This window comes from Theobroma cacao, chromosome 9 (assembly GCF_000208745.1).
Source record: "Theobroma cacao cultivar B97-61/B2 chromosome 9, Criollo_cocoa_genome_V2, whole genome shotgun sequence".
In the NCBI taxonomy this organism is placed as follows: Eukaryota; Viridiplantae; Streptophyta; class Magnoliopsida; order Malvales; family Malvaceae; genus Theobroma; species Theobroma cacao.
Window position 1 is genome coordinate 34,884,398 of NC_030858.1, and position 18,481 is coordinate 34,902,878.

The 18,481-nt window shown below is 33.5% G+C and overlaps 3 protein-coding genes across 6 annotated transcripts; 2 read left to right on the top strand and 1 right to left on the bottom strand.

Annotated features, from left to right (window-relative positions):
- Positions 464-1,698, top strand: LOC18590426. The gene is made up of 4 exons (XM_018127014.1): positions 464-643; positions 747-855; positions 961-1,022; positions 1,178-1,698. The coding sequence occupies exons 1-4, from the start codon at positions 524-526 to the stop codon at positions 1,289-1,291; spliced, it is 405 nt and encodes a 134-aa protein (XP_017982503.1). The 5' UTR covers positions 464-523; the 3' UTR covers positions 1,292-1,698.
- LOC18590427 (protein saal1) lies at positions 3,133-9,294 on the bottom strand. 2 transcript variants are annotated; one of them, XR_001929618.1, is made up of 12 exons: positions 9,097-9,294; positions 8,569-8,892; positions 8,153-8,218; positions 7,890-8,029; positions 6,985-7,111; positions 6,113-6,264; positions 5,229-5,364; positions 4,650-4,734; positions 4,264-4,535; positions 3,995-4,128; positions 3,757-3,827; positions 3,133-3,655 (listed from the first exon to the last, which is right to left on the bottom strand). XR_001929618.1 is itself a non-coding variant. In XM_007015932.2 (11 exons), exons 1-11 carry the CDS (start codon positions 9,205-9,207, stop codon positions 3,640-3,642), a joined length of 1,563 nt encoding a protein of 520 aa, XP_007015994.2. In that variant the 5' UTR covers positions 9,208-9,294; the 3' UTR covers positions 3,133-3,639. The 2 variants fall into 2 exon arrangements, 1 of the variants encoding a protein (XP_007015994.2); XM_007015932.2 differs by lacking the exon at positions 3,757-3,827.
- LOC18590428 (magnesium transporter MRS2-11, chloroplastic) lies at positions 12,290-18,479 on the top strand. Of its 3 annotated transcripts, XR_001929496.1 has the most exons (15): positions 12,290-12,775; positions 13,152-13,224; positions 13,327-13,397; positions 13,558-13,643; positions 13,767-13,851; positions 13,984-14,052; positions 15,326-15,406; positions 15,509-15,674; positions 15,821-15,866; positions 16,038-16,118; positions 16,343-16,425; positions 17,326-17,369; positions 17,483-17,591; positions 17,837-17,879; positions 18,171-18,479. XR_001929496.1 is itself a non-coding variant. In XM_018127591.1 (14 exons), exons 1-13 carry the CDS (start codon positions 12,383-12,385, stop codon positions 17,576-17,578), a joined length of 1,374 nt encoding a protein of 457 aa, XP_017983080.1. In that variant the 5' UTR covers positions 12,290-12,382; the 3' UTR covers positions 17,579-17,591; positions 17,837-18,156. The 3 variants fall into 3 exon arrangements, 1 of the variants encoding a protein (XP_017983080.1); XR_001929497.1 differs by lacking the exon at positions 17,483-17,591 and having other exon boundaries at positions 17,326-17,445; XM_018127591.1 differs by lacking the exon at positions 18,171-18,479 and having other exon boundaries at positions 17,837-18,156.

An 18,481-nucleotide genomic window follows, 5' to 3' on the forward strand; every position in this document is an offset into this window, starting at 1 on the left:
CTGTTTGTTAAGGCCATCAATTCAAAATTAAGTTCATATTGTTATAATTTATGAAACAAAATTAACAACTTAACTGGTGATGAAAACAAGAAATTATCCACATGGTACTAATTGAAAAAAGAAATACAAAATATCATGTGAGAAAAAATTAAAATTATAAAGATGCAAGTAAATTTATCCTAATAAAAAAAAAGAATTTATCAACTAAATCAGCTCATAATTTATTTAACTAAGATACTTTAACAAAATTAATCATCTTTTAATTTAATTTAATTTGGAGGCAATCATTTCAGAATCATCAATTTCTCTTTTCTTTATGAAATTACATGTATAACTACCAATTATAATCATAATCATGTATTAAATCATATAAAAAATTACTTAATAAACAAAGCAATCAATGAATTAGTATATAAATAAAATAAAAATTAAACTCACAAGAATTTAAAACAGAGCCCCTAGCTCCCCACCTCTCTAAGGCCAATAAGTCATACATCACTTTCCTAATTCCTACAAGGAAGAGATGGACTATAGTTTAGCAGCGCTAAAACTGCTATGCGGGCAACTGAAAGATGCCAGAGAAACTCCTTCTCAAAACGCCTTGACTCTTGGCGGCATTCTCTTCCAACGTGCCTGGCTTCAGGTCTTTTGTCTGTTCTACTCTCTCCTACCCTTCCTCCTTTCCTTTTATCAAATTCCCTATTTTACNTTTTCTTTCTTTTTTATTTTTTTATTTTTTTGTACAGGGCATTTTGATCTCAAACGACGATGACGACCGCCTGCTTCTCGATGACGGCACCGGTATTGTCGAGCTTAGCCTCTCCGGCGATTTCCGTCAACGTCAATGGAAGAAAGGTTTTGTTTTGTTCTCCCGCCCCCCCCCCCCCCCCCCCCTCCCCCCTCCCACCACTGTTTTATAATAAGCGCATTTTATTGAAACGGCTGCATTCTTTTTGGCAGGTATGTATGTAATGGTGGTGGGAGGGTATTTTGTCCGTACAGGTGACCTCCCTGTTATTAAGGTACTTGAATTTCCCATATAATTTCTTCTAATTCATTTCATAAGAAAATGTTAACTTCTTCCATTTTAATTGGAAGCATGAGAAGATGTTGTGTATAATCTAAAGATGAAATGCAATTTCTCTGTTTCTCACACATTCTGATCATTGCTTAATAGGTTCATAAGATTGTTGATCTTTCTCAATTTCCGGATCGAGAAGCGATGTGGTATCTTGAAGTTTTGGAGGCTTACAAATTGTTCTACCAGCCCCTTATTGAAGAATTCATATGAAGAATCCAGTTCTCTGTTTCCTACACCCCACAAGTTTAGTTGGATGAGGAGCTTGACTGTGTTTCCAATGCTAGTTCTAAGGACTGCATTTGACTATAATGACATTTAGCTGAGGAATGTTCTTCCCATAGATTAAACATGATAAATTTTTTTGTCATTTATTGAAGCTGAATATTTCTCCATCATTCCTAGATTTTAAGTCTTTTCCTTTATTCGAGGCAGGCTACGTTTGCTTCTTCTTGTTGTGGTTTATACTCTATGCTATTCTTTACGTTGTAAAGTTTGTCTGCCTATGTCCAATTCCCTCCACAAACTATGTGTAAGACTCTGGCTTTGAACCTTGTGTCTGCAGTCAGTCATTTGTCCAGAAGTAAAGGAAGAATTCTATTGTTTCGAATTTGAAATAATGTGGGCCAATGAGATTTATTCAAGAAATAATGCATTGAATTCTCTACTTAATATCTGGCAGAAATTTTCCGGCTTGCGCATTCCATCATGAAATATGGTTAGATGATGTTTGGTAAGGGACGAAGGTGAAACTTTTTACATTAGAAGTGAATAGAAGAATTGCATGAAAACATAACGCTAATCTTAAGAAAGAAGCATTGAATCACTAGAAAGTTACATCAATAACTTTGGGTTTTATGTCCATGTGGACGACGATTTATTAAACCACCAAGGTTCGCTCCTCAGATCAATAATAACAAGAAGACTTAGCCCACAAACTCACAACTGACTTTCTCTCTTTAGATGGGAAATTCTGAAAAGAGAGCAATCACTAAAAACATTTCGAGTGGATCACTTGTCCAAATGATCTGGGGCAAGCTGCTTCGATTTAGATTTCGTCCTGAAGCTGGAGTCAGATGGAAGCTTTGCGAAGAGATTCCGGAAAAACATTCTTTGTGATAACCCTGGCTCCCTGGTGTGAATCGCTTAAGAATTTCTCCAATAACGAGCAGTTGGGTGTCAGGAGATAAATGTCTGAAGCAATGAGCAGCAACTTCTTCCGATATCAGAGAATCTGCATCCCTCCAATTTTCATTAGGATGAAGATGATCATGTTTGCCCTAACGCAGCCAATCCATGATTTTTTTTTTTCCTTCCTTCTGCCTCTAGTTCTTTGGTTGAGAATGCTGCTGCCTCTTTTTCCACTTCTCCAACACTATATATAATGTAGAAGACCTGGCCTTATATCTGACCTTTTTATTTATTTTATAGGAATAGTTGGCAATTTTTTTAAAAAATATACTAATCTATGAACTAATGTATTTTTAATTTTTAAGAATAAATTTTAATTTTATTGAGAAAGCAAATTTTATTTCAATAATAAGGTAAGAATTATACAACAATAATACATTAAATATAAACTTCAAAAAAATTATATCATGCAGCTAGTCTAATAGTTAGATAAAAGAAAAAAAAAATTCCTTCATTGTCTTCCCTCCTCTACCAAAGGCAGGCAGTAGAAAGAGAGGAAAGGAAGCTCGGGAGTTATCGTGCGAATGCAAGTGGGTGGGGAAGTCTTCTCCACCATTACTGGTGTGCGGGCAATGAAAGTCTAAACTCTTCACATGATCATTGTTCAATAATTACTAGGGAGTTCGAAATCTCAATTAGCATATTACTATAAAAATACACAAAACTTTTAAGAGACAGAACCCCTAGCAGATAAAAGGATTTGATTAACCCTTGTGCTGGAAATGAGAGCTGCTAGATAGTTCAATAATGTCAAATGCTAACTGCATAATAATGAAACATGATAGGAAGAAATAAGGTGCTTGTTTCTCTTTTTTAAGTTAATTCTATAATTCTCATTGTTCTTTGAATTATATTAAATTTGATAGAGGATAACGTGCAAGAAGCAAGTGGATTTAGCTGATTTAGGTTTGTTTTTTAATTTGCGTCCCCTTTAATAGTAAAGTAAACTAGTTTGGTATAGATCATCGAATCTTTTAATGTGAAAACACAATCCTTCCCTTAAATGGCATAAACGGTTGGCAGCGAAATATTACCCACAAGATGCCTTCCAACTCTCAGGGACCATGAAGTTGTTGATTCCAAGATGACATATTTCTGGAGGAAGCAGACGGTTGCAAGGACTCGGTCTATAGAATTAGCATAGAAGGGAATGATTGTTCCCAGCAGCGTTTGCACTCGTGGCCATATTCCTTCTTTCTCCAGGAATACAAGGATATCATATTCTCCGGTGAAGCAATGTTCCCAAACTGAAGTTTCTCCACTGTCATTCAGAACCTCAAATTCGAACTAGACAGTCTAGATAGCATATATTCATTATGAAGGAACAAGGATGAGGTGAGATTGTTCATGCAACATTGCCCCAAGAATGATTATTCAGCACCAGATCTGCACATGAAATGATCGAATGCATGCTCAGTAACGTGCCATATCAGTGTATGCAAAAGCAAGCAGCAATATAAGTGCCAAATCTGATTTTGGTGTCTCACCAGGCCTAACTACCCGATTAAGAAATCATCTATGCTGATAAGTGGGATTATAGCCAAACTTTTACTTGAACCTGATAACACGTAGGGTATAAAAAAATTTGCAAAATTATGATAAAACTAAGCGTATCTAATGTAAACAAGAAACTAAACTAGATATACTATTGAGAGGCCAAAGGTCTAGGACCATCATTTTAAACATTGCTACAAGTAATAAATACAAATAGGATAAGGAGCTTACACAGTGTATTTGTGACAGCAATCCAATAATCTATGAATATTTTCAGCATTTGCATGTTCCTCCATCACATGCTTCTCCTCAACAGAATCCTTTAAAGAATTCCACTTGTTTAATATGCTGATTATCCTTCTAAGCTGTTGCAAAGGTCAGGGGAAACAAAAATCTTGCAACAGAACCTAAATATAAGAGCACAATATATTGGCAGTTCTATAATGTATCTTCAAAAGAATTAACGGATTTGTTACTTGAAAGTCAAATCAAAAGGATACAGCAAAAGTTCTGGCATTTGATATTCTACCACAGGTGGCCAAGCTCTCATTTTCCTTGTTCTCATCAAATTGGTGATCAAAAAGATCATCTTCTATCAGATCAGCTTTGCTCGATAGAATGAACACATATTGACGCAGACTAGAGGCACTCATCTCATCTTCCTGGACTCGGACTAGTAACCTTGCAATAATGCTCCAGAGTGCACATCGTGCTTCTAATTCATCTGAAGTAAATGGGAAAATGTCAAACAGTCCCTGCAAGAAAGGCAAATCTGGGAAGCCCCAACGTGTCAATACTTGTACAAATTTGATAAGCAGTCCAGATTTATGCAAAATGTCATAATATAAAGAGAAGCTTGTGCTGATAACAAACATAAAACATATACCCTGTGATAAGTCTGAAGCTAGATCAGATACAACAGACAGAATATTTGCAATTATAACTCCAGCAGTCACACAGGAGTTGGACACCTGAAAGATAAACATTAAGAGCTAGTCAATTAACGTCCAAGAATCTTTAATGTGTAAAACTCAAGCCACCAAATGATGTTTATTACATGATACACAATTGTTTACCAGGAAGAAGACATACTCCTTAAACTTGGAAAAGTAAGGTGTTTAATTTGATATATTTTACTCTGAGCATTTAGAAATCTAGAAAACATAAAATTATCGACAAATCTCTAACCCCTAATATAAGGCTCGGATACAGAAGTCTTATAAGTAAAAAGTTTGGCTGATGCAGTTTTTGTGTTACAACTTCCAAATACCAAAGCACAGTAGTCTTTGTTGTATTTCATGGAAAATGAAAAGGAAAGAATATAGCATCTAATTTCAAGAAGTAATTTAATTAAATGAGTCTTCAAGCATTCAGAAACAGAGGAAGACAAGATGACCAATAATTTATAAATGTAGAGTCCAAATCATATATCAGTTTTTACAGTTGTAGAAGAGCTGCATATTACCTCAACTTTATCAGGGAATTTTATCAAGTCACAGACTAGTTGGAAAAATTCTTTATTTGAGCAGATTTCCTGAGAATATCCATCTATAACACAGAGGGCTTCAAGCGCACGAAGAATAACATCAAGAACAGAGTACCTGAAATTTGAATGTAAACCAAACATCAGGCAAATGCATTCCAATATCTACACACAAAAACAACAGTTTTACAGGAGGCTGTTAACTTTTGTCCAATACAATGATCAGAAGAAGAAGAAGAAAAAGTTGGTTATCTCATGTTAATTCACACAAGCACTTGCAGCTGTCAGTAAAGAAAGTTTGCCACCAGCTAATTTTTTATCCAATGTTATCTTATATTCATGAACACTTCTATAGCATCACAAAACCACTTGCAGACCAGAATGTCAAGTGAGAGGGACAAGATATGCTACAGGTTAATCACATTACTATAAAATGAAGACTTGAAGCACAGAATAAGTTTTTGGTAAATCTCAGCCATGTTGTATCTGACTCTGTTTTATTCTATTGAGAATCACATGACTTCTAGCCACTAGCCACAACAGCATACACATGTCAATTTGATTGTGAGCATGTTATAATTGTTCTTTGACGAGGCTTCTGTCAAAGTGGGATTTGAACCAATGCAAAATCAGCTTTATGGTAAATAGATGCTCATCAAAACAGTTTCCCCAGATATTTTCAATTGGATAAGATGGGTAATTTTAAACACCTGAAACTCAAAAACATGTGGGACAACAAGGGAAATCTTTCTTGAACATAAAGCAGAAAAAACAGAATAGTTAGAAAAGCATTTTAAAAATCAAAAACTAGTTTTATCAAATTCACACCAAGTTCCAACCCTTTAGATGCAGGTAAAGAATTGTACCTTTCAGGTATTCTTTCATTTGTCAGTTTGCTCATCTCAAAAGCCAAAAGATTAACTAATACAGTTGCTAAACCAAGTTTCATCAAAGGCAAGAGAAGAATATGCTCAACTTCCTTCTGACTTTCTAACATGGCTAATAATAGTCCAACACTCTGTTAGAAAATTAAACATTCTTCAGATTCCATCACAAAATATACAACAAATTTACAAAAATAAAAAAGAGTAACAAAATTCTGAAATGACATATTAGCTTGCAGTTAATGTATATGCTTAGCAAACTTGACCCTCTTCATTGTCAAACATAAGGGAATAATTTATGACTATGAGGTGCTAAAACTAGATTATTCAGAACTTTTAAACAACATTCTCCTCTTTCAAACTTTCAAGAGTTGAATTTGATGGTAGTTAATTTTAGTATGTTGCAGCTAATGCCCAACAAGTGCAAAGCTAAAGTTCAAATTATAGATTCTTACTATTTACCAAAAAGTCTTTTAAGTTTTACCAAGACTTTGGAAAATGAAATTTTCCAAAGTTTCACAGTAATGTAAATATGATAAACTCTTGCAATTTATCACAAGCACAATATTTTCATCATAAAGCCATATAACTAATAAATCAAAGTAAGCAGTAATAGCATTCGAAATATTCAAAAATTCAATGTAATTTTTTTGTGAATAATACATCAGACCAAAAATTCTCTAGCAAGTTTATAATATAACCATCCTCATATAACCACCCTTTATTAAATAAAAAAGTATAAAATATGGAGATCAGTCACTCATATGGTTATAATACAAAAGAATCTTTCAAAGTTTTGAGATCATCTTTTTGAAACCAGCCTATCAAAAATGCATTGTAAATGTTGGTATCACCTTTTCAATAAGCTGTGGATTTAAAGTATTCTCAGTGACCCATAAAATGCGGCTTAAAATATGTTCAGACTGCAATGCCTCTGCCCATATTCTGCATTCACTACCTTGAAGACCCAAACTTAACAGCCTGTGTCAGAAAATGATCCATAAGAAAGGCATGCAGCACCAAAACAGTACAGGCTAAATAACTAAACGTGCATGTGATAAGCATGAGCCACAGCCTAACGTATTACATGGTGTCATTAAGCTTTCAGACATAATTAATAATTGACAAGAAACAATGTAACTTCAAATAGAAAAGGATGCTACATATAAGAAGAAAACCATACCACCGACACGAAGTGGAAAAAAAAAGGGGAATAAAGATAAATATACAGCTTTATCTAACATCTGGAAGGCATTACTGCAGTTCTTGAAGAAACATTTTCACAAGCATCAGAGTTCTCTTTATTTTAACCACCCATTTTTTCTTTTGTACACATTTTTTAAATTTTCAAGATTTTTAGTTATGGATATGCTTGCAGGATAGTGCTTGTGGTCCTTTCATTTCAGAACAACCACTTAAAGGGTCACAGCCCCTTCTATAGGCATCTAAGATGCTTGTACGAAGAAAAATGAAAACAATAATTTCAATAGGTGGAAGAGTAAAATTTAATGTCTGGCAAGAAAATTCCTTGTGACTGTATCTATAGCTAAACAAAACAAAAAGTGCCATAACAACAGTGTAAGAATAACCACAGCCTTCAAGATCTAAAATGAACTTAGACACAAAGGTCAGGACAGCATAGCAAAAACAATAAAAATATATAGAATTACAAAAGAGAGAGAGAGAGAGAGAGAGATAAATTATAATGTTCTGGCATAACATGTGAAAATAGAAATTATATATGATTAAAAAAAGTTACCGGAAAGCTTCACCTAGACATTGGGTGTCATCTAAAAACAATTGATCTACTATCACAGAAATTAGTCCATTTGTAGAAACTATATGCTTCATGGGAACTTCATGGCAGGCTAAATTTCCCATGATTCCAAGACAAATCTCCTGATACAAAGAAAAAATGTATAAAAGCATCATGCATGCTGCATCAAAGTTCCTCAGAAACATCCACTGACCAACTAGATAACCAAAATAAGGCATCAAAACAAGGGCAAATGTGTAACCTACCGTGACACGAACAGATTGGGTAACCATAAGATTTGCTAAAAGCACTTCGAGTATTAAGTTTTGCACCTGCATAGATATCATTGAGTGAGTCCAGCACATACACCACCATGAGCAAAATTTAGACTTCTGAATTCCTAACAAACGACAATATATTCTCATATCCTTTTTAATAAATTACTTCTTCATAATCCGTGGTTTTTGGCTACTTGCATAGGTAAAGAAGGTTAGTGAGAGATTTACACCTACATCATATAGAACAGCCATCCATAAAACAAACAAGAATATTATCAGTCTTCTTCGTATTTGATTTTTCTTTTCACCTAATCAACAGTAACCTTTAACAGCTAAAATAAATACTATTAGTTTGACTTAAAATGCAATAAATACAAAATAAACCAAGGGGCAAGTCCCAGTACCATGAGCTCAGCATGAGTTTGATTTGCAGCAAGATCCCACAGAACACAACCACACTCCTCCCAAACCTCCTCCCCAGCTGATACACGAGCATTTTCCCCTCCGCGGCCCGAATCTTCTTCATCTTCTCCTTGAAAATCAGATTTACTAAAATCATCAACAATCTCCATGCCCTTACACTTATCATTTGACGAACTTACAACTTCATCATTACAATTTGAACCCCGAATTTCAGTATTATCACCATTTCTTGCATCAAGTGGGAGAAGTTTCCTTATCAATGAAATTACGTAACTCGGATCAACTGTTGTCGAAATATCAAATAACTACATTAAAGAAAACAAGAGTACTTCACTGAATAAATTCAAAATGACAGGAATATTTTCAAAATTGCATTAAATTAACACATTTAAGCTAATTGAAATTTACTCTTAAACCCTAGCTTCTATATTTTAAGATTGAAGAAAAAAAAAAAACAAGGAAAGGGAAAAAAGATGAGTGAAGTGAAGTCACAGCCGTTGATTTGCAACCTCATCGGGCGGTGCGGAAGGATGATGCGAAGGGACAAAACGTTCTTCTTCGAGTTGCTGTTGTTCTTCCTCTTCTTCTTCTCTTGTTGGAGCTGATGCTGATGGCGCCATTTGCTTTGCTTCTTTTGAGAAACCTCAAAGCTTATTTCTTATTTTCCTCTTTCTTTTTGCTCTTTGTGCACAATTTCTGTCCTCCTCTCTGAACTATTGAATTCTCTTCCCCCTACTTCGGGGAAATGTATTTTAGATTTATACCCTTTACTTTTTGTATTCTTTACCAATTATCCCCTCGGTTATATGTTTGTTCAATTTTACCCCTTGTTGATAGGCAATTTTTGACATTTACTTTATCTTTTGGTTTATATCTTAAATTAAAATGAAATGGAGCTAATTAGACTATAATCAAGAAAATCTGAGTATAAAATATTGTTGCAAGGAATATTGTTAATTACAAAACTAACTTGTTATATTTACCACTATTTTTTTTTTTATAATAAATGATATCAAAACAGACTCGACTTAAATTAAATTTACGTCAAGTATCTCTAAAAGTAAAATAAGTAAAATAATTAATGAAAATAAAAACGTCATCAAATTAGGAGATGAAGAATGTCATGCCTAGTGTTTCATGTTTCAAAAAAAATAAGTATATTAGCCTTTTAAGAGAGAGAAATAGCCCTGTAACAAAGTGCTATCATAATAAGTTCGGCTTAGACTCCATGCTAAGCACCTCCAAAGGCAAGGTAATGTGATCAATGGCAATAAAGGCAACACCAATTAAATGAGAAAGAAAGTCACACCAAGCGCTTCAAAGCAAGTAGAAGTGCTGCTTCAATATTATATCAAGTAGATAAAAAGGTCCAAGAAAGCTTATAAGCAGCGCCAACTTTAAGGTAAAGCCAGCAAAGCCCTTTGATCCCAAACTTTCGTAAGCCTCGTAGTTTTATAATCATATAATTAAATATATTAAAAATATATAAAATTAATATAATTAATAAAATATCTATATATCATCCCATATCTAATAAATATCTATTTTCTCTCACTTTTCATATCTTTATTAATTTTTAAAATAATTAATAAAATAACATATTCTCTTTTTTTTTCTTAATAAATCTTAATATTTTATTGCTTCCCAACTCTCACAATGTTATTAATTCTTAACTATATATCTATTCTCAATCAACTAATAATAATATGTATATAATGATATCCAATAGCTATTATTTTTCTATATATAAAATTAATTATTTTTTTTTCAATTTATAATATTCACTCATGAATTCTTTTTTCCTCATTTTCTCTTTTTTTTTAATTTTAATAAAAAAAGGTGTCATTTTCTTAATTTAAAAAAAACCCTCATTTAAATATTTAGCTTTAAATCTTTTAGCTTATTGAGCTGCCTTTGCTTATAAGTATGTACACTGCATACCTTATTAAGTTAACTTTTACAAAAAGGGTAATGATCTCTTGACAAATACAGTTTAATTATATTTTCAATCTTAAAACACAAAGTATGAATAGTTTTCATTGATGTGGGAAAAAAAAAAAAGAAAAAAATAGAGTAAGTTTCCATTGATGAAAGAAAATAGAGTAATGAAAAAAAAACCATTGACACGATAAATGACATAAACCTCAAACCTAAACTTTCTATGAAAATGAATTAATCATCCAAAATTCAAGCAACTAGTAGTAGCAGTTGACACTTGCAACATCAATAAAATAATTTCTCTATCATCCTATGTGACTATATAATACTAAATTCCTTTTTTTTTTTGCCCTCTAAATTTATTTAAGATATACTAAAATTGCATTAGGCTTTTTGTAAACCAAAAATTAAAAAAAAAAAACATTTTAGGTTCTATTTGACTCCAATAAGCCACCCATATCTTTAAGCTAGATCAAAATGAATGTGTAACTACATAAATGTGTTATGGTGTATAACTATTAATTTTTTAATTGTATAGACGTAATACCAGGATTATTATTTGATATATTATTGATAAAATTTTTAAAATTTATAAATATAATTATATATTTTTTATTATATTAATTTATTGATTTGTTTAAATACATTTTAATGAAAGTATCTAATAACCTTTTAACTCCGTTCATAAAATTTAAAAATTTTACCAATAATATATAACATAAATTTACATACTGTTATGTCTCAACTAATGACTTGGTTGACCTAGTTTGCAATATGATACGAATGAAGCTTTAAAAAGTAATGGTTTTTATTAATGTTACGAAATTTTGTATTAAATAAATAAGGGAGAAATATTAAGTTTATAAATATAAGTATTGCACAAGATTAATATTTTGAAGAAAAGAGAATAATCTCGTAACAAAATAATATCAAAGTCAATTTGAATCCAACTTTAATATCATGCCAAACACTCCAATGGATGAAGTATGCAAGGTGACTCAATCTGTGACAAGAACATGGTGAATTCAAGTGAGAAAAAGTATTATAAAATTTCACATTAGATAAATAAAAAAAATTATGCTTGTAATTGTGAGTATTGCACATCATATCAATATAGTTTTTTCGAGAAAGAATAATAACTCCTGTGGAGCCTTGACCTACTATGATAACAAATCTCAATTAATCAATCATCATTTAATGCTCTAGATTGGACATACTTCTTTCTTTTAATTAATTCACTTGAACGTACTTAATTTGAAGGTTTATATACTTGTTAGGATCAAAGTGCATTTCTTTGCATCCAAAGCTTGAACCAACAATTAATAATGCTGGTGCAATTTAATATCTTAATTTAAATTAAAAAAGTAGCCAAAAGGAACGAGAGAAAACGGAATGCGATTTAGAACCGAAGTAACAGTCTGTGTTTACGTTTTTATTATATGCTAGCAGTATATTAGGAAATCAGGATATTCAAATTCCCAAAAGCCTCAAACCATTATTCGAACAATGATCGTTTTCCCGTTTACACCTCTTAAACAAAAAGAGAAGGACACTTAACCACAACGCGCGAGCCAGGTGGCAGTTTCGGTCTCGTGCGTTCTTGTTTTTTCAGGCTTTTTTTAATTTTCTTTAAAAAACATTTATAAAAAAATTTACATCTCAAAATGAAAATAAGATGCGACGACTCTGATCCTAAGCCACAAATATTAACGGTCATTTTCCCTCTAAAAGAATAGCTTCAACTACCTCATACAAGCGGAGAGAGACAAAAAAACTACCTTTGTAGAATACATTTATCGCTTCGTTGTTTTAAAGCAAAAACCAGATTCTCTCTTCTCTTATGAGAACAAGGAAACAATGGCGCTAACTCCCTCTCCTTCTTCTTCTTATCCAAATCTTCTCCAATTCTCTGTTAAATCTCCATCTCCGTCCGTACATTATCTTCTCTTCGGTTCTCCATGGTCAAACGCTTCTCCGTTTCTGCTTCAAAAGAGCGGAGTTCCTCTGCTTCCGGTCGTAGTGAAACCGTCTTGTAAGAAGATCAAGTGCTTCGCTAGATCCTCAACGGAGGAGGACTGCTTGAGCGAGCCGGAAACATTGACCGCTGAGAATGTTGGTGAAGATGATGATGGTTTAGGGAGGGAAGATCCGAACTTGCAGGAAAGCCAAAGTTCTGTGGTTGCGACGCAGAGGATCACTTCCTCTTCCAGTGATTCTCTCTTGCTTGGAATTCGTGAGCCTGTCTATGAGGTTTTTTCTTTTCTTTCTTTTTGGAAGATAATGAGATAAACAGAATTTGTTTCCTTTTTTTTTTCTCATTAATTTTTTTTATCTAAAAGAAATTATTGCTCTCACCAAAAAAGGAAAAGAATATTCTGAGTACCAAAAACAAAACTAAGAAATTGGAGCATTAATACAGTTTACTTGCAGTTGCATGTAATTTGTGTGCGAATATTAGTTAATTTTTTAAGGATTTATTAATACCTGAAAATTTGTTTAGGTTATTAATTTGTTACTCCTAGGATGTTTGGAGCTGCATTTAAATTTGGCGGTTTTTTAACCTGTTTTGAATGGTTCATAATTTTATTTCTTCTGTTAATTTTGTGTTTTTCCTGGATCTCTCAAGGTGGTAGAGGTGAAGTCAAATGGAGTAGTATCTACAAGGAAGATAAGCCGACGTCAATTATTGAAATCAAGTGGTAATGTTTTCTGTTCTTTCTTGTTACTTGTTTGTTAAGCTTTAATTGCAGAAAATAATGATGGTTTTTTTAATTTATTGTGATTTAATTTTTTGTCTTTAGGTCTTCGTCCTAGAGATATCCGGAGTGTTGATCCATCATTGTTTTTGACTAACTCAGCACCATCTCTTCTGGTAATAGACTATTGTGTTATTCTTATCTCTTGCTAATTCATTTATTTGTCATGCTTGGTTCCGAGTGCTTGGATTTGAGTATTGGTGTGTTTCCTTAGTTTCCCTGCGTTTCTGTTGAAAATGTGTTTGCAAACTCATTTTTCCCTGTTCCTTGCTCTAGGTACGTGAGCATGCCATTCTACTTAATCTGGGATCATTACGAGCAATAGCAATGAAAGACTGTGTTCTTATATTTGACTATAATCGGTAAATTTCTTCTTCTGCATCAGTGTAAATATGTTCTTATTGTTTCATCCTTTTACTATCAATTCATTTGTGGTTATCTGAACTGCCATTGGTGAACTTGTTGCATGTGTTGGTCATTTTTAGTAAAGGAGGAAAGGCTTTTGTGGACACATTGTTGCCTCGACTGAATAACATGAATGGAGGTCATTGTATGCCATTCGAGCTTGAGGTTCGTGTCTTATTTTGTATCTTTGCTTGTACATGCTGATATATGAAGGTGATTTGTGTGGTGTTCACTGGTTGGAAGTTATAGTCTTAAACATCTGAGTTTTTTGAAAGACACTTGATATGAAACTTTCAGGTTGTTGAAGCAGCATTGCTTTCACGAACACAGCGGTTGGAGCAGAGACTTATGGATTTAGAACCTCGTGTGAGTATGGAAACATAGTGAGTATATTTTTTGGCTTGTTTTTTGTTTTTCTTTTGGTTTTGACAAGATTTATGTTGAATTGACAAATACTTACTGAAGCTGTACATCACCATGTTTGTAGATTTACTTTTATAGTGTTTGCAAGCACATTTAAGTAGAAAATGGTTTTCATTGGTTTTCAAGGTCTTAAGTGGCCTTACAATGGGAAAGAACTTCTGATTAAAGAAATTCATTTACAAGCAGTAGTTCCATGTCTTTTATCATTTGTTTATATTCACTCTCTCCCTGTCTCTTGTCTCTCTCTCACACACACTCGTAGAGAATTCATTGGCCTTCTAGTAAAAAATGCCTATTAAAAACATTTGAGAAGTATGCTTAAGTTACCATTTTTGTTCCCTTTAGTTTTTGCTAATAGCCTTGTTCCTCAGGAAGCTGCAAATAACCAAGCTGCTCCTGATCAACTTGAACTTTGTCTCAATAAGGCTGGTTTATGTTGTTTATTTAGTTTTTTTGTTAAATAAGCCAAACTTAAACAAGAGGGCATTAAGTGCTTAAGCTTGTTTAAGTGAATGAGAAATTTTGAATATTAACTTGCAAACAACTCATTTGTAAGCTTATTTAGATGATATGAGATATGTATGTAATATTCTTTTGTTGAGTGTATTGATTAAATACCTAAGATCCTTGTAACATTGTTTTTTTTTTAATTAATTATTATCTGTGAATGAGCTCAAACTTGAACTTGTGCAGAAGCTTGTTATTTCCTTCTCAAAACAATTTTAACTAAGCTTATTCATGTAAATGAGTCAAGCTTGAGCTAAATGAAAGCTTGAAGAAGCCAAGCTTATTTAGCTTGGGCTTGAATCAGGAGGTGCTTGGCTTGCTCATTTGCAGCTATAGTTTGTGATTAACATGTACCTGAAGAATGCCTGAAAGAGTTACTTATTCTCATAGATTAATTGATATGACCGAGGAACTGTACTCTAAAAATTTTTTCTTGATAAAATTAGAATGTGTTTTCAACATAGAATTTTATGCACCTTAGCAATTCATAATTTTTTCTGTGACTAATTAAGGAACTTGAAATTGCTATCAGCAATTCTTTATCATTTTATTTCATTTTAATTTCCTTTTCCTGTATGCCTGTAATGCAAAATCCCTCTTTATCAATTATTTTTCTGAGCTTACAGATTTGTACCTTGAGTGCCTTATGTGATAGATTGTGCTATTATGGACCTGTTTAATCATGATCAGCGCTCTTCCATATTCATAGGTTCAAGCTCTGCTTGAGGTGTTGCCTAACAAATTAACCGGTGACATATTGGAGCAACTTCGTATTAGCAAGCAGACGTTGGTATATTAACTTTACAAAATCTTGTTTTTACTTGCATAATAGTAAATCATTAAGTGTATTCTCCTCCAATCATTATCTTTTCTTTTCATTTTATCATGTAAGGTTGAATTGGGTTCAAGAGCAGGGGCTCTTAGACAAATGCTGCTTGATCTTTTGGAGGATCCTCATGAAATACGTCTTATATGTATTATGGGAAGAAACTGTACTCTTAAAAGGGGAAATGATGACGTTGAATGTTCTGTACCCTTAGAAAAGCTGATTGCTGAAGGTAAGCTGTGGTGGGGTTTCTTTCTTGATATATGCAGTGATAGATGTTCAAAATCACCAAAAGGGTCATTAATCTCAGTTCTAATTTCTTTTTCTTTTTTCTTTGACCCAAGATTTCTAATTTGGTTTGATTTGGTAATTTTGCAGAAGAGGAGGAAGAAATTGAGATGCTTTTGGAAAATTATCTTCAAAGGTTTGTCTCCTTTGTTCCATTCATGGTGCATATCTAGCATGCAGTTGGTGTGTTTTCAATGGCCAGGCAGAAAGGCCAATGTCTTGTTGAAACTGCTCTGATAATTTGTTCGTGGCCATGTTATAGTTTCAACGGCCACAACTGATTATAATGTCTTGTGTCATTTTGCAGATGTGAATCTTGCTATGGTCAGGCAGAAAGGCTTCTTGACTCTGCAAAAGAAATGGAAGATTCTATTGCTGTCAATTTGAGGTCTTGATGAAGTTTGATTTACTTTAATTCGTTGTCACTTGTCAGCGTTACCATTTCATTTGGGATTTTATCAAATACTTTATTACTCCAAAAGCCCATGGTCACTGTTATCTGTGATTATGATGAATTGAGTTTTCAGAATCATTTTCTGTATATCTTTCTCTTGTGCCGGAATCCATACACCTTTAACTAAAAAAATGGGGTTGTTTTACAATTTTTATCAGCTCTCGGAGACTCGAGGTAAGCAGAGTGGAACTGCTTCTTCAGGTTGGGACATTTTGTATGGCAGTTGGTGCTCTAGTTGCAGGTATGTTGTCCTTCCACCAGCAAGAAAATAGAAGCCAAACATATATTAGTTACATTCAGGAATTGCTTAATATAATCATGGTTTAGTGGACATGGTGTTTTGTTGCTTGCATTCATCCACATAAGTTGCTTCGATTCTTGTGATTAGGGGTGTGTAAATGGTTAGAACAATTAGTTCAGTTCTGAATTTTCTAAAATAAAAAAAACCGAAGTTCTTCTTAGAAACCGAAACCGAACCTAACTGATTAAACCATTGTAACCAAACATATTTAATTGAAATAACCGAACATTTAATTAACCAAACCAAAAAAACTGAACTCATTTCGATTCGGTGCAGTTTTAATTTGCACACCCCTACTTGTGATTCAATTAATAATGGTATTAATGCAGTGCTAAATGGCAGCTAAAGCAAGAATAGATTTTAATCATAGCTAGATATCAGTTATTAAGCCTCCATGGCTTATCCAGAGTAGAAACTGTAAATCTTTAGAACCCGCAAATCATGATTCATTATGATGGTTGATCATCACGTGACAAATAAAATTCTAACTTGGTTCATTATAGGCCAGCCAGTCCATGGATCTATTATCTATTATTTGAAATGTGGTGATAATTTTGTTGTTTGTTTATTTAGTTATGTGAGAGGGGATCAGACCTAGAGAAACAGCTCAAGTTTGGAATCAAGTAAAGAGGGAAAAAGAAAAAAAAAGTTATAACACTGATGACCATCGTAGATGTATCATATCTTGATTTACTATTCGTGGGATTTATGGCATGAAATTATTCCAAGTCCATACTTGATACGATTTATTCCACTGGAGAGCAAAATGTTCAAGAATTTTAGAGTGGGGATTATGAGCATCCATGTCAAGAGGCTCAAGACTTTATTTCCTGTTTTCAGGTATATTTGGCATGAACTTGAAGTCCTATCTGGAAGAACATGTGGTATGTTCGTCATGAAAATTTGAACATTCACTCATTCAGTATTTGCTGACTGACTGCTTAGTTCACTCTCATTGAGGTGATTGTTAACTTACCCTAACCTTTATGTGGTGCAGTTTGCTTTCTGGCTAACCACAGCAGGGATTATTGTTGGTGCTGTTGTGGCATTTTTTCTCATGTACTCGTACCTCAGGACTAGAAAAATTCTGTAATTTAGGAGTTCAGGTATATTAACTTAAAACTAGTTTTACTACAAGCCCTTGTGCAACTGAAAAAGGGGAAAAGGAAAAAATGTTAAATACAAGCCAAACATGCAGTGCGGTATTTTGAATTATGGTAGAGAACCTATAATTCTTCAGGCATTTTTGTCATCTAATCCACACATACTTATTATTTCAGGCATTTATGACTCTCTATGATACAAAATTTCATTATAGTTCTTCGAAGCTGATCTTTCTTGTGTTTAACAGGTGAAACTGACGGCAAACAATTCTCGTCGCCAAACCTGTAATGGTAATTCCAAAGTGCATCACATCATGTGCTTTGATTTGTTATAATTATAGTGATAGATTGTTTTAGGTTAAGACTGCAGCATTTTGAGCTCTTTGAAACCGTGGAGTGGTTGTTCCTTTAGTCCCCTTTCAACTTGCAATGCTTTTTTCAGCATGCAAAACAGGGGACAGGAGCAATGTTCCATGTTTCCTCCCGATGGATATGCCTTGGGAATCATAGAAGTAATTTTTTTTTTTTTGAAATAAATACATAGGCTTATATTTGTTCCTTTGATTTATTTCATGATGCTAGGCTGCCATATCCTGGGTTCAAATACGTCCTCTTTTCTCCCACTCTTTCTATTACTACTATTTATGGCGGTATTCTTCCATACTCGACTTGGGTTACTTCTACTCCACTTTCCACCAACGATAAAAGTCACTTCAGTCTGTCGTTGATGCATTTCCTTGCCTTTTCATTGTTAAGTCTCGAGCATTGTTTGCTCCCAGCCTGTATTCAATTGGAAGTGGCATATATGACACCTACTTTATGATTGATCATTATGAATATTCCAAGGATAGAATTGCAAATTGCAGCACTCATTTCGTTGGCATGAAACTATA

Bases quoted from the DNA above. Each gene is read 5' to 3' on its own strand.
- LOC18590426 (XM_018127014.1), top strand. From the start codon at position 524: ATGGACTATAGTTTAGCAGCGCTAAAACTGCTATGCGGGCAACTGAAA. The intron at 856-960 runs GTTTTGTTTTGT...TCTTTTTGGCAG, and splicing joins TCAACGTCAATGGAAGAAAG to GTATGTATGTAATGGTGGTG. The intron at 1,023-1,177 runs GTACTTGAATTT...ATTGCTTAATAG, and splicing joins GTGACCTCCCTGTTATTAAG to GTTCATAAGATTGTTGATCT.
- LOC18590427 (XM_007015932.2), bottom strand. From the start codon at position 9,207: ATGGCGCCATCAGCATCAGCTCCAACAAGAGAAGAAGAAGAGGAAGAA. The intron at 7,112-7,889 runs GTAACTTTTTTT...TTTCTGACACAG, and splicing joins TGTCTAGGTGAAGCTTTCCG to GCTGTTAAGTTTGGGTCTTC. The intron at 6,265-6,984 runs GTGATACCAACA...ATTTTCTAACAG, and splicing joins ATCCACAGCTTATTGAAAAG to AGTGTTGGACTATTATTAGC.
- LOC18590428 (XM_018127591.1), top strand. From the start codon at position 12,383: ATGGCGCTAACTCCCTCTCCTTCTTCTTCTTATCCAAATCTTCTCCAA. The intron at 12,776-13,151 runs GTTTTTTCTTTT...GGATCTCTCAAG, and splicing joins TTCGTGAGCCTGTCTATGAG to GTGGTAGAGGTGAAGTCAAA. The intron at 13,398-13,557 runs GTAATAGACTAT...TCCTTGCTCTAG, and splicing joins ACTCAGCACCATCTCTTCTG to GTACGTGAGCATGCCATTCT.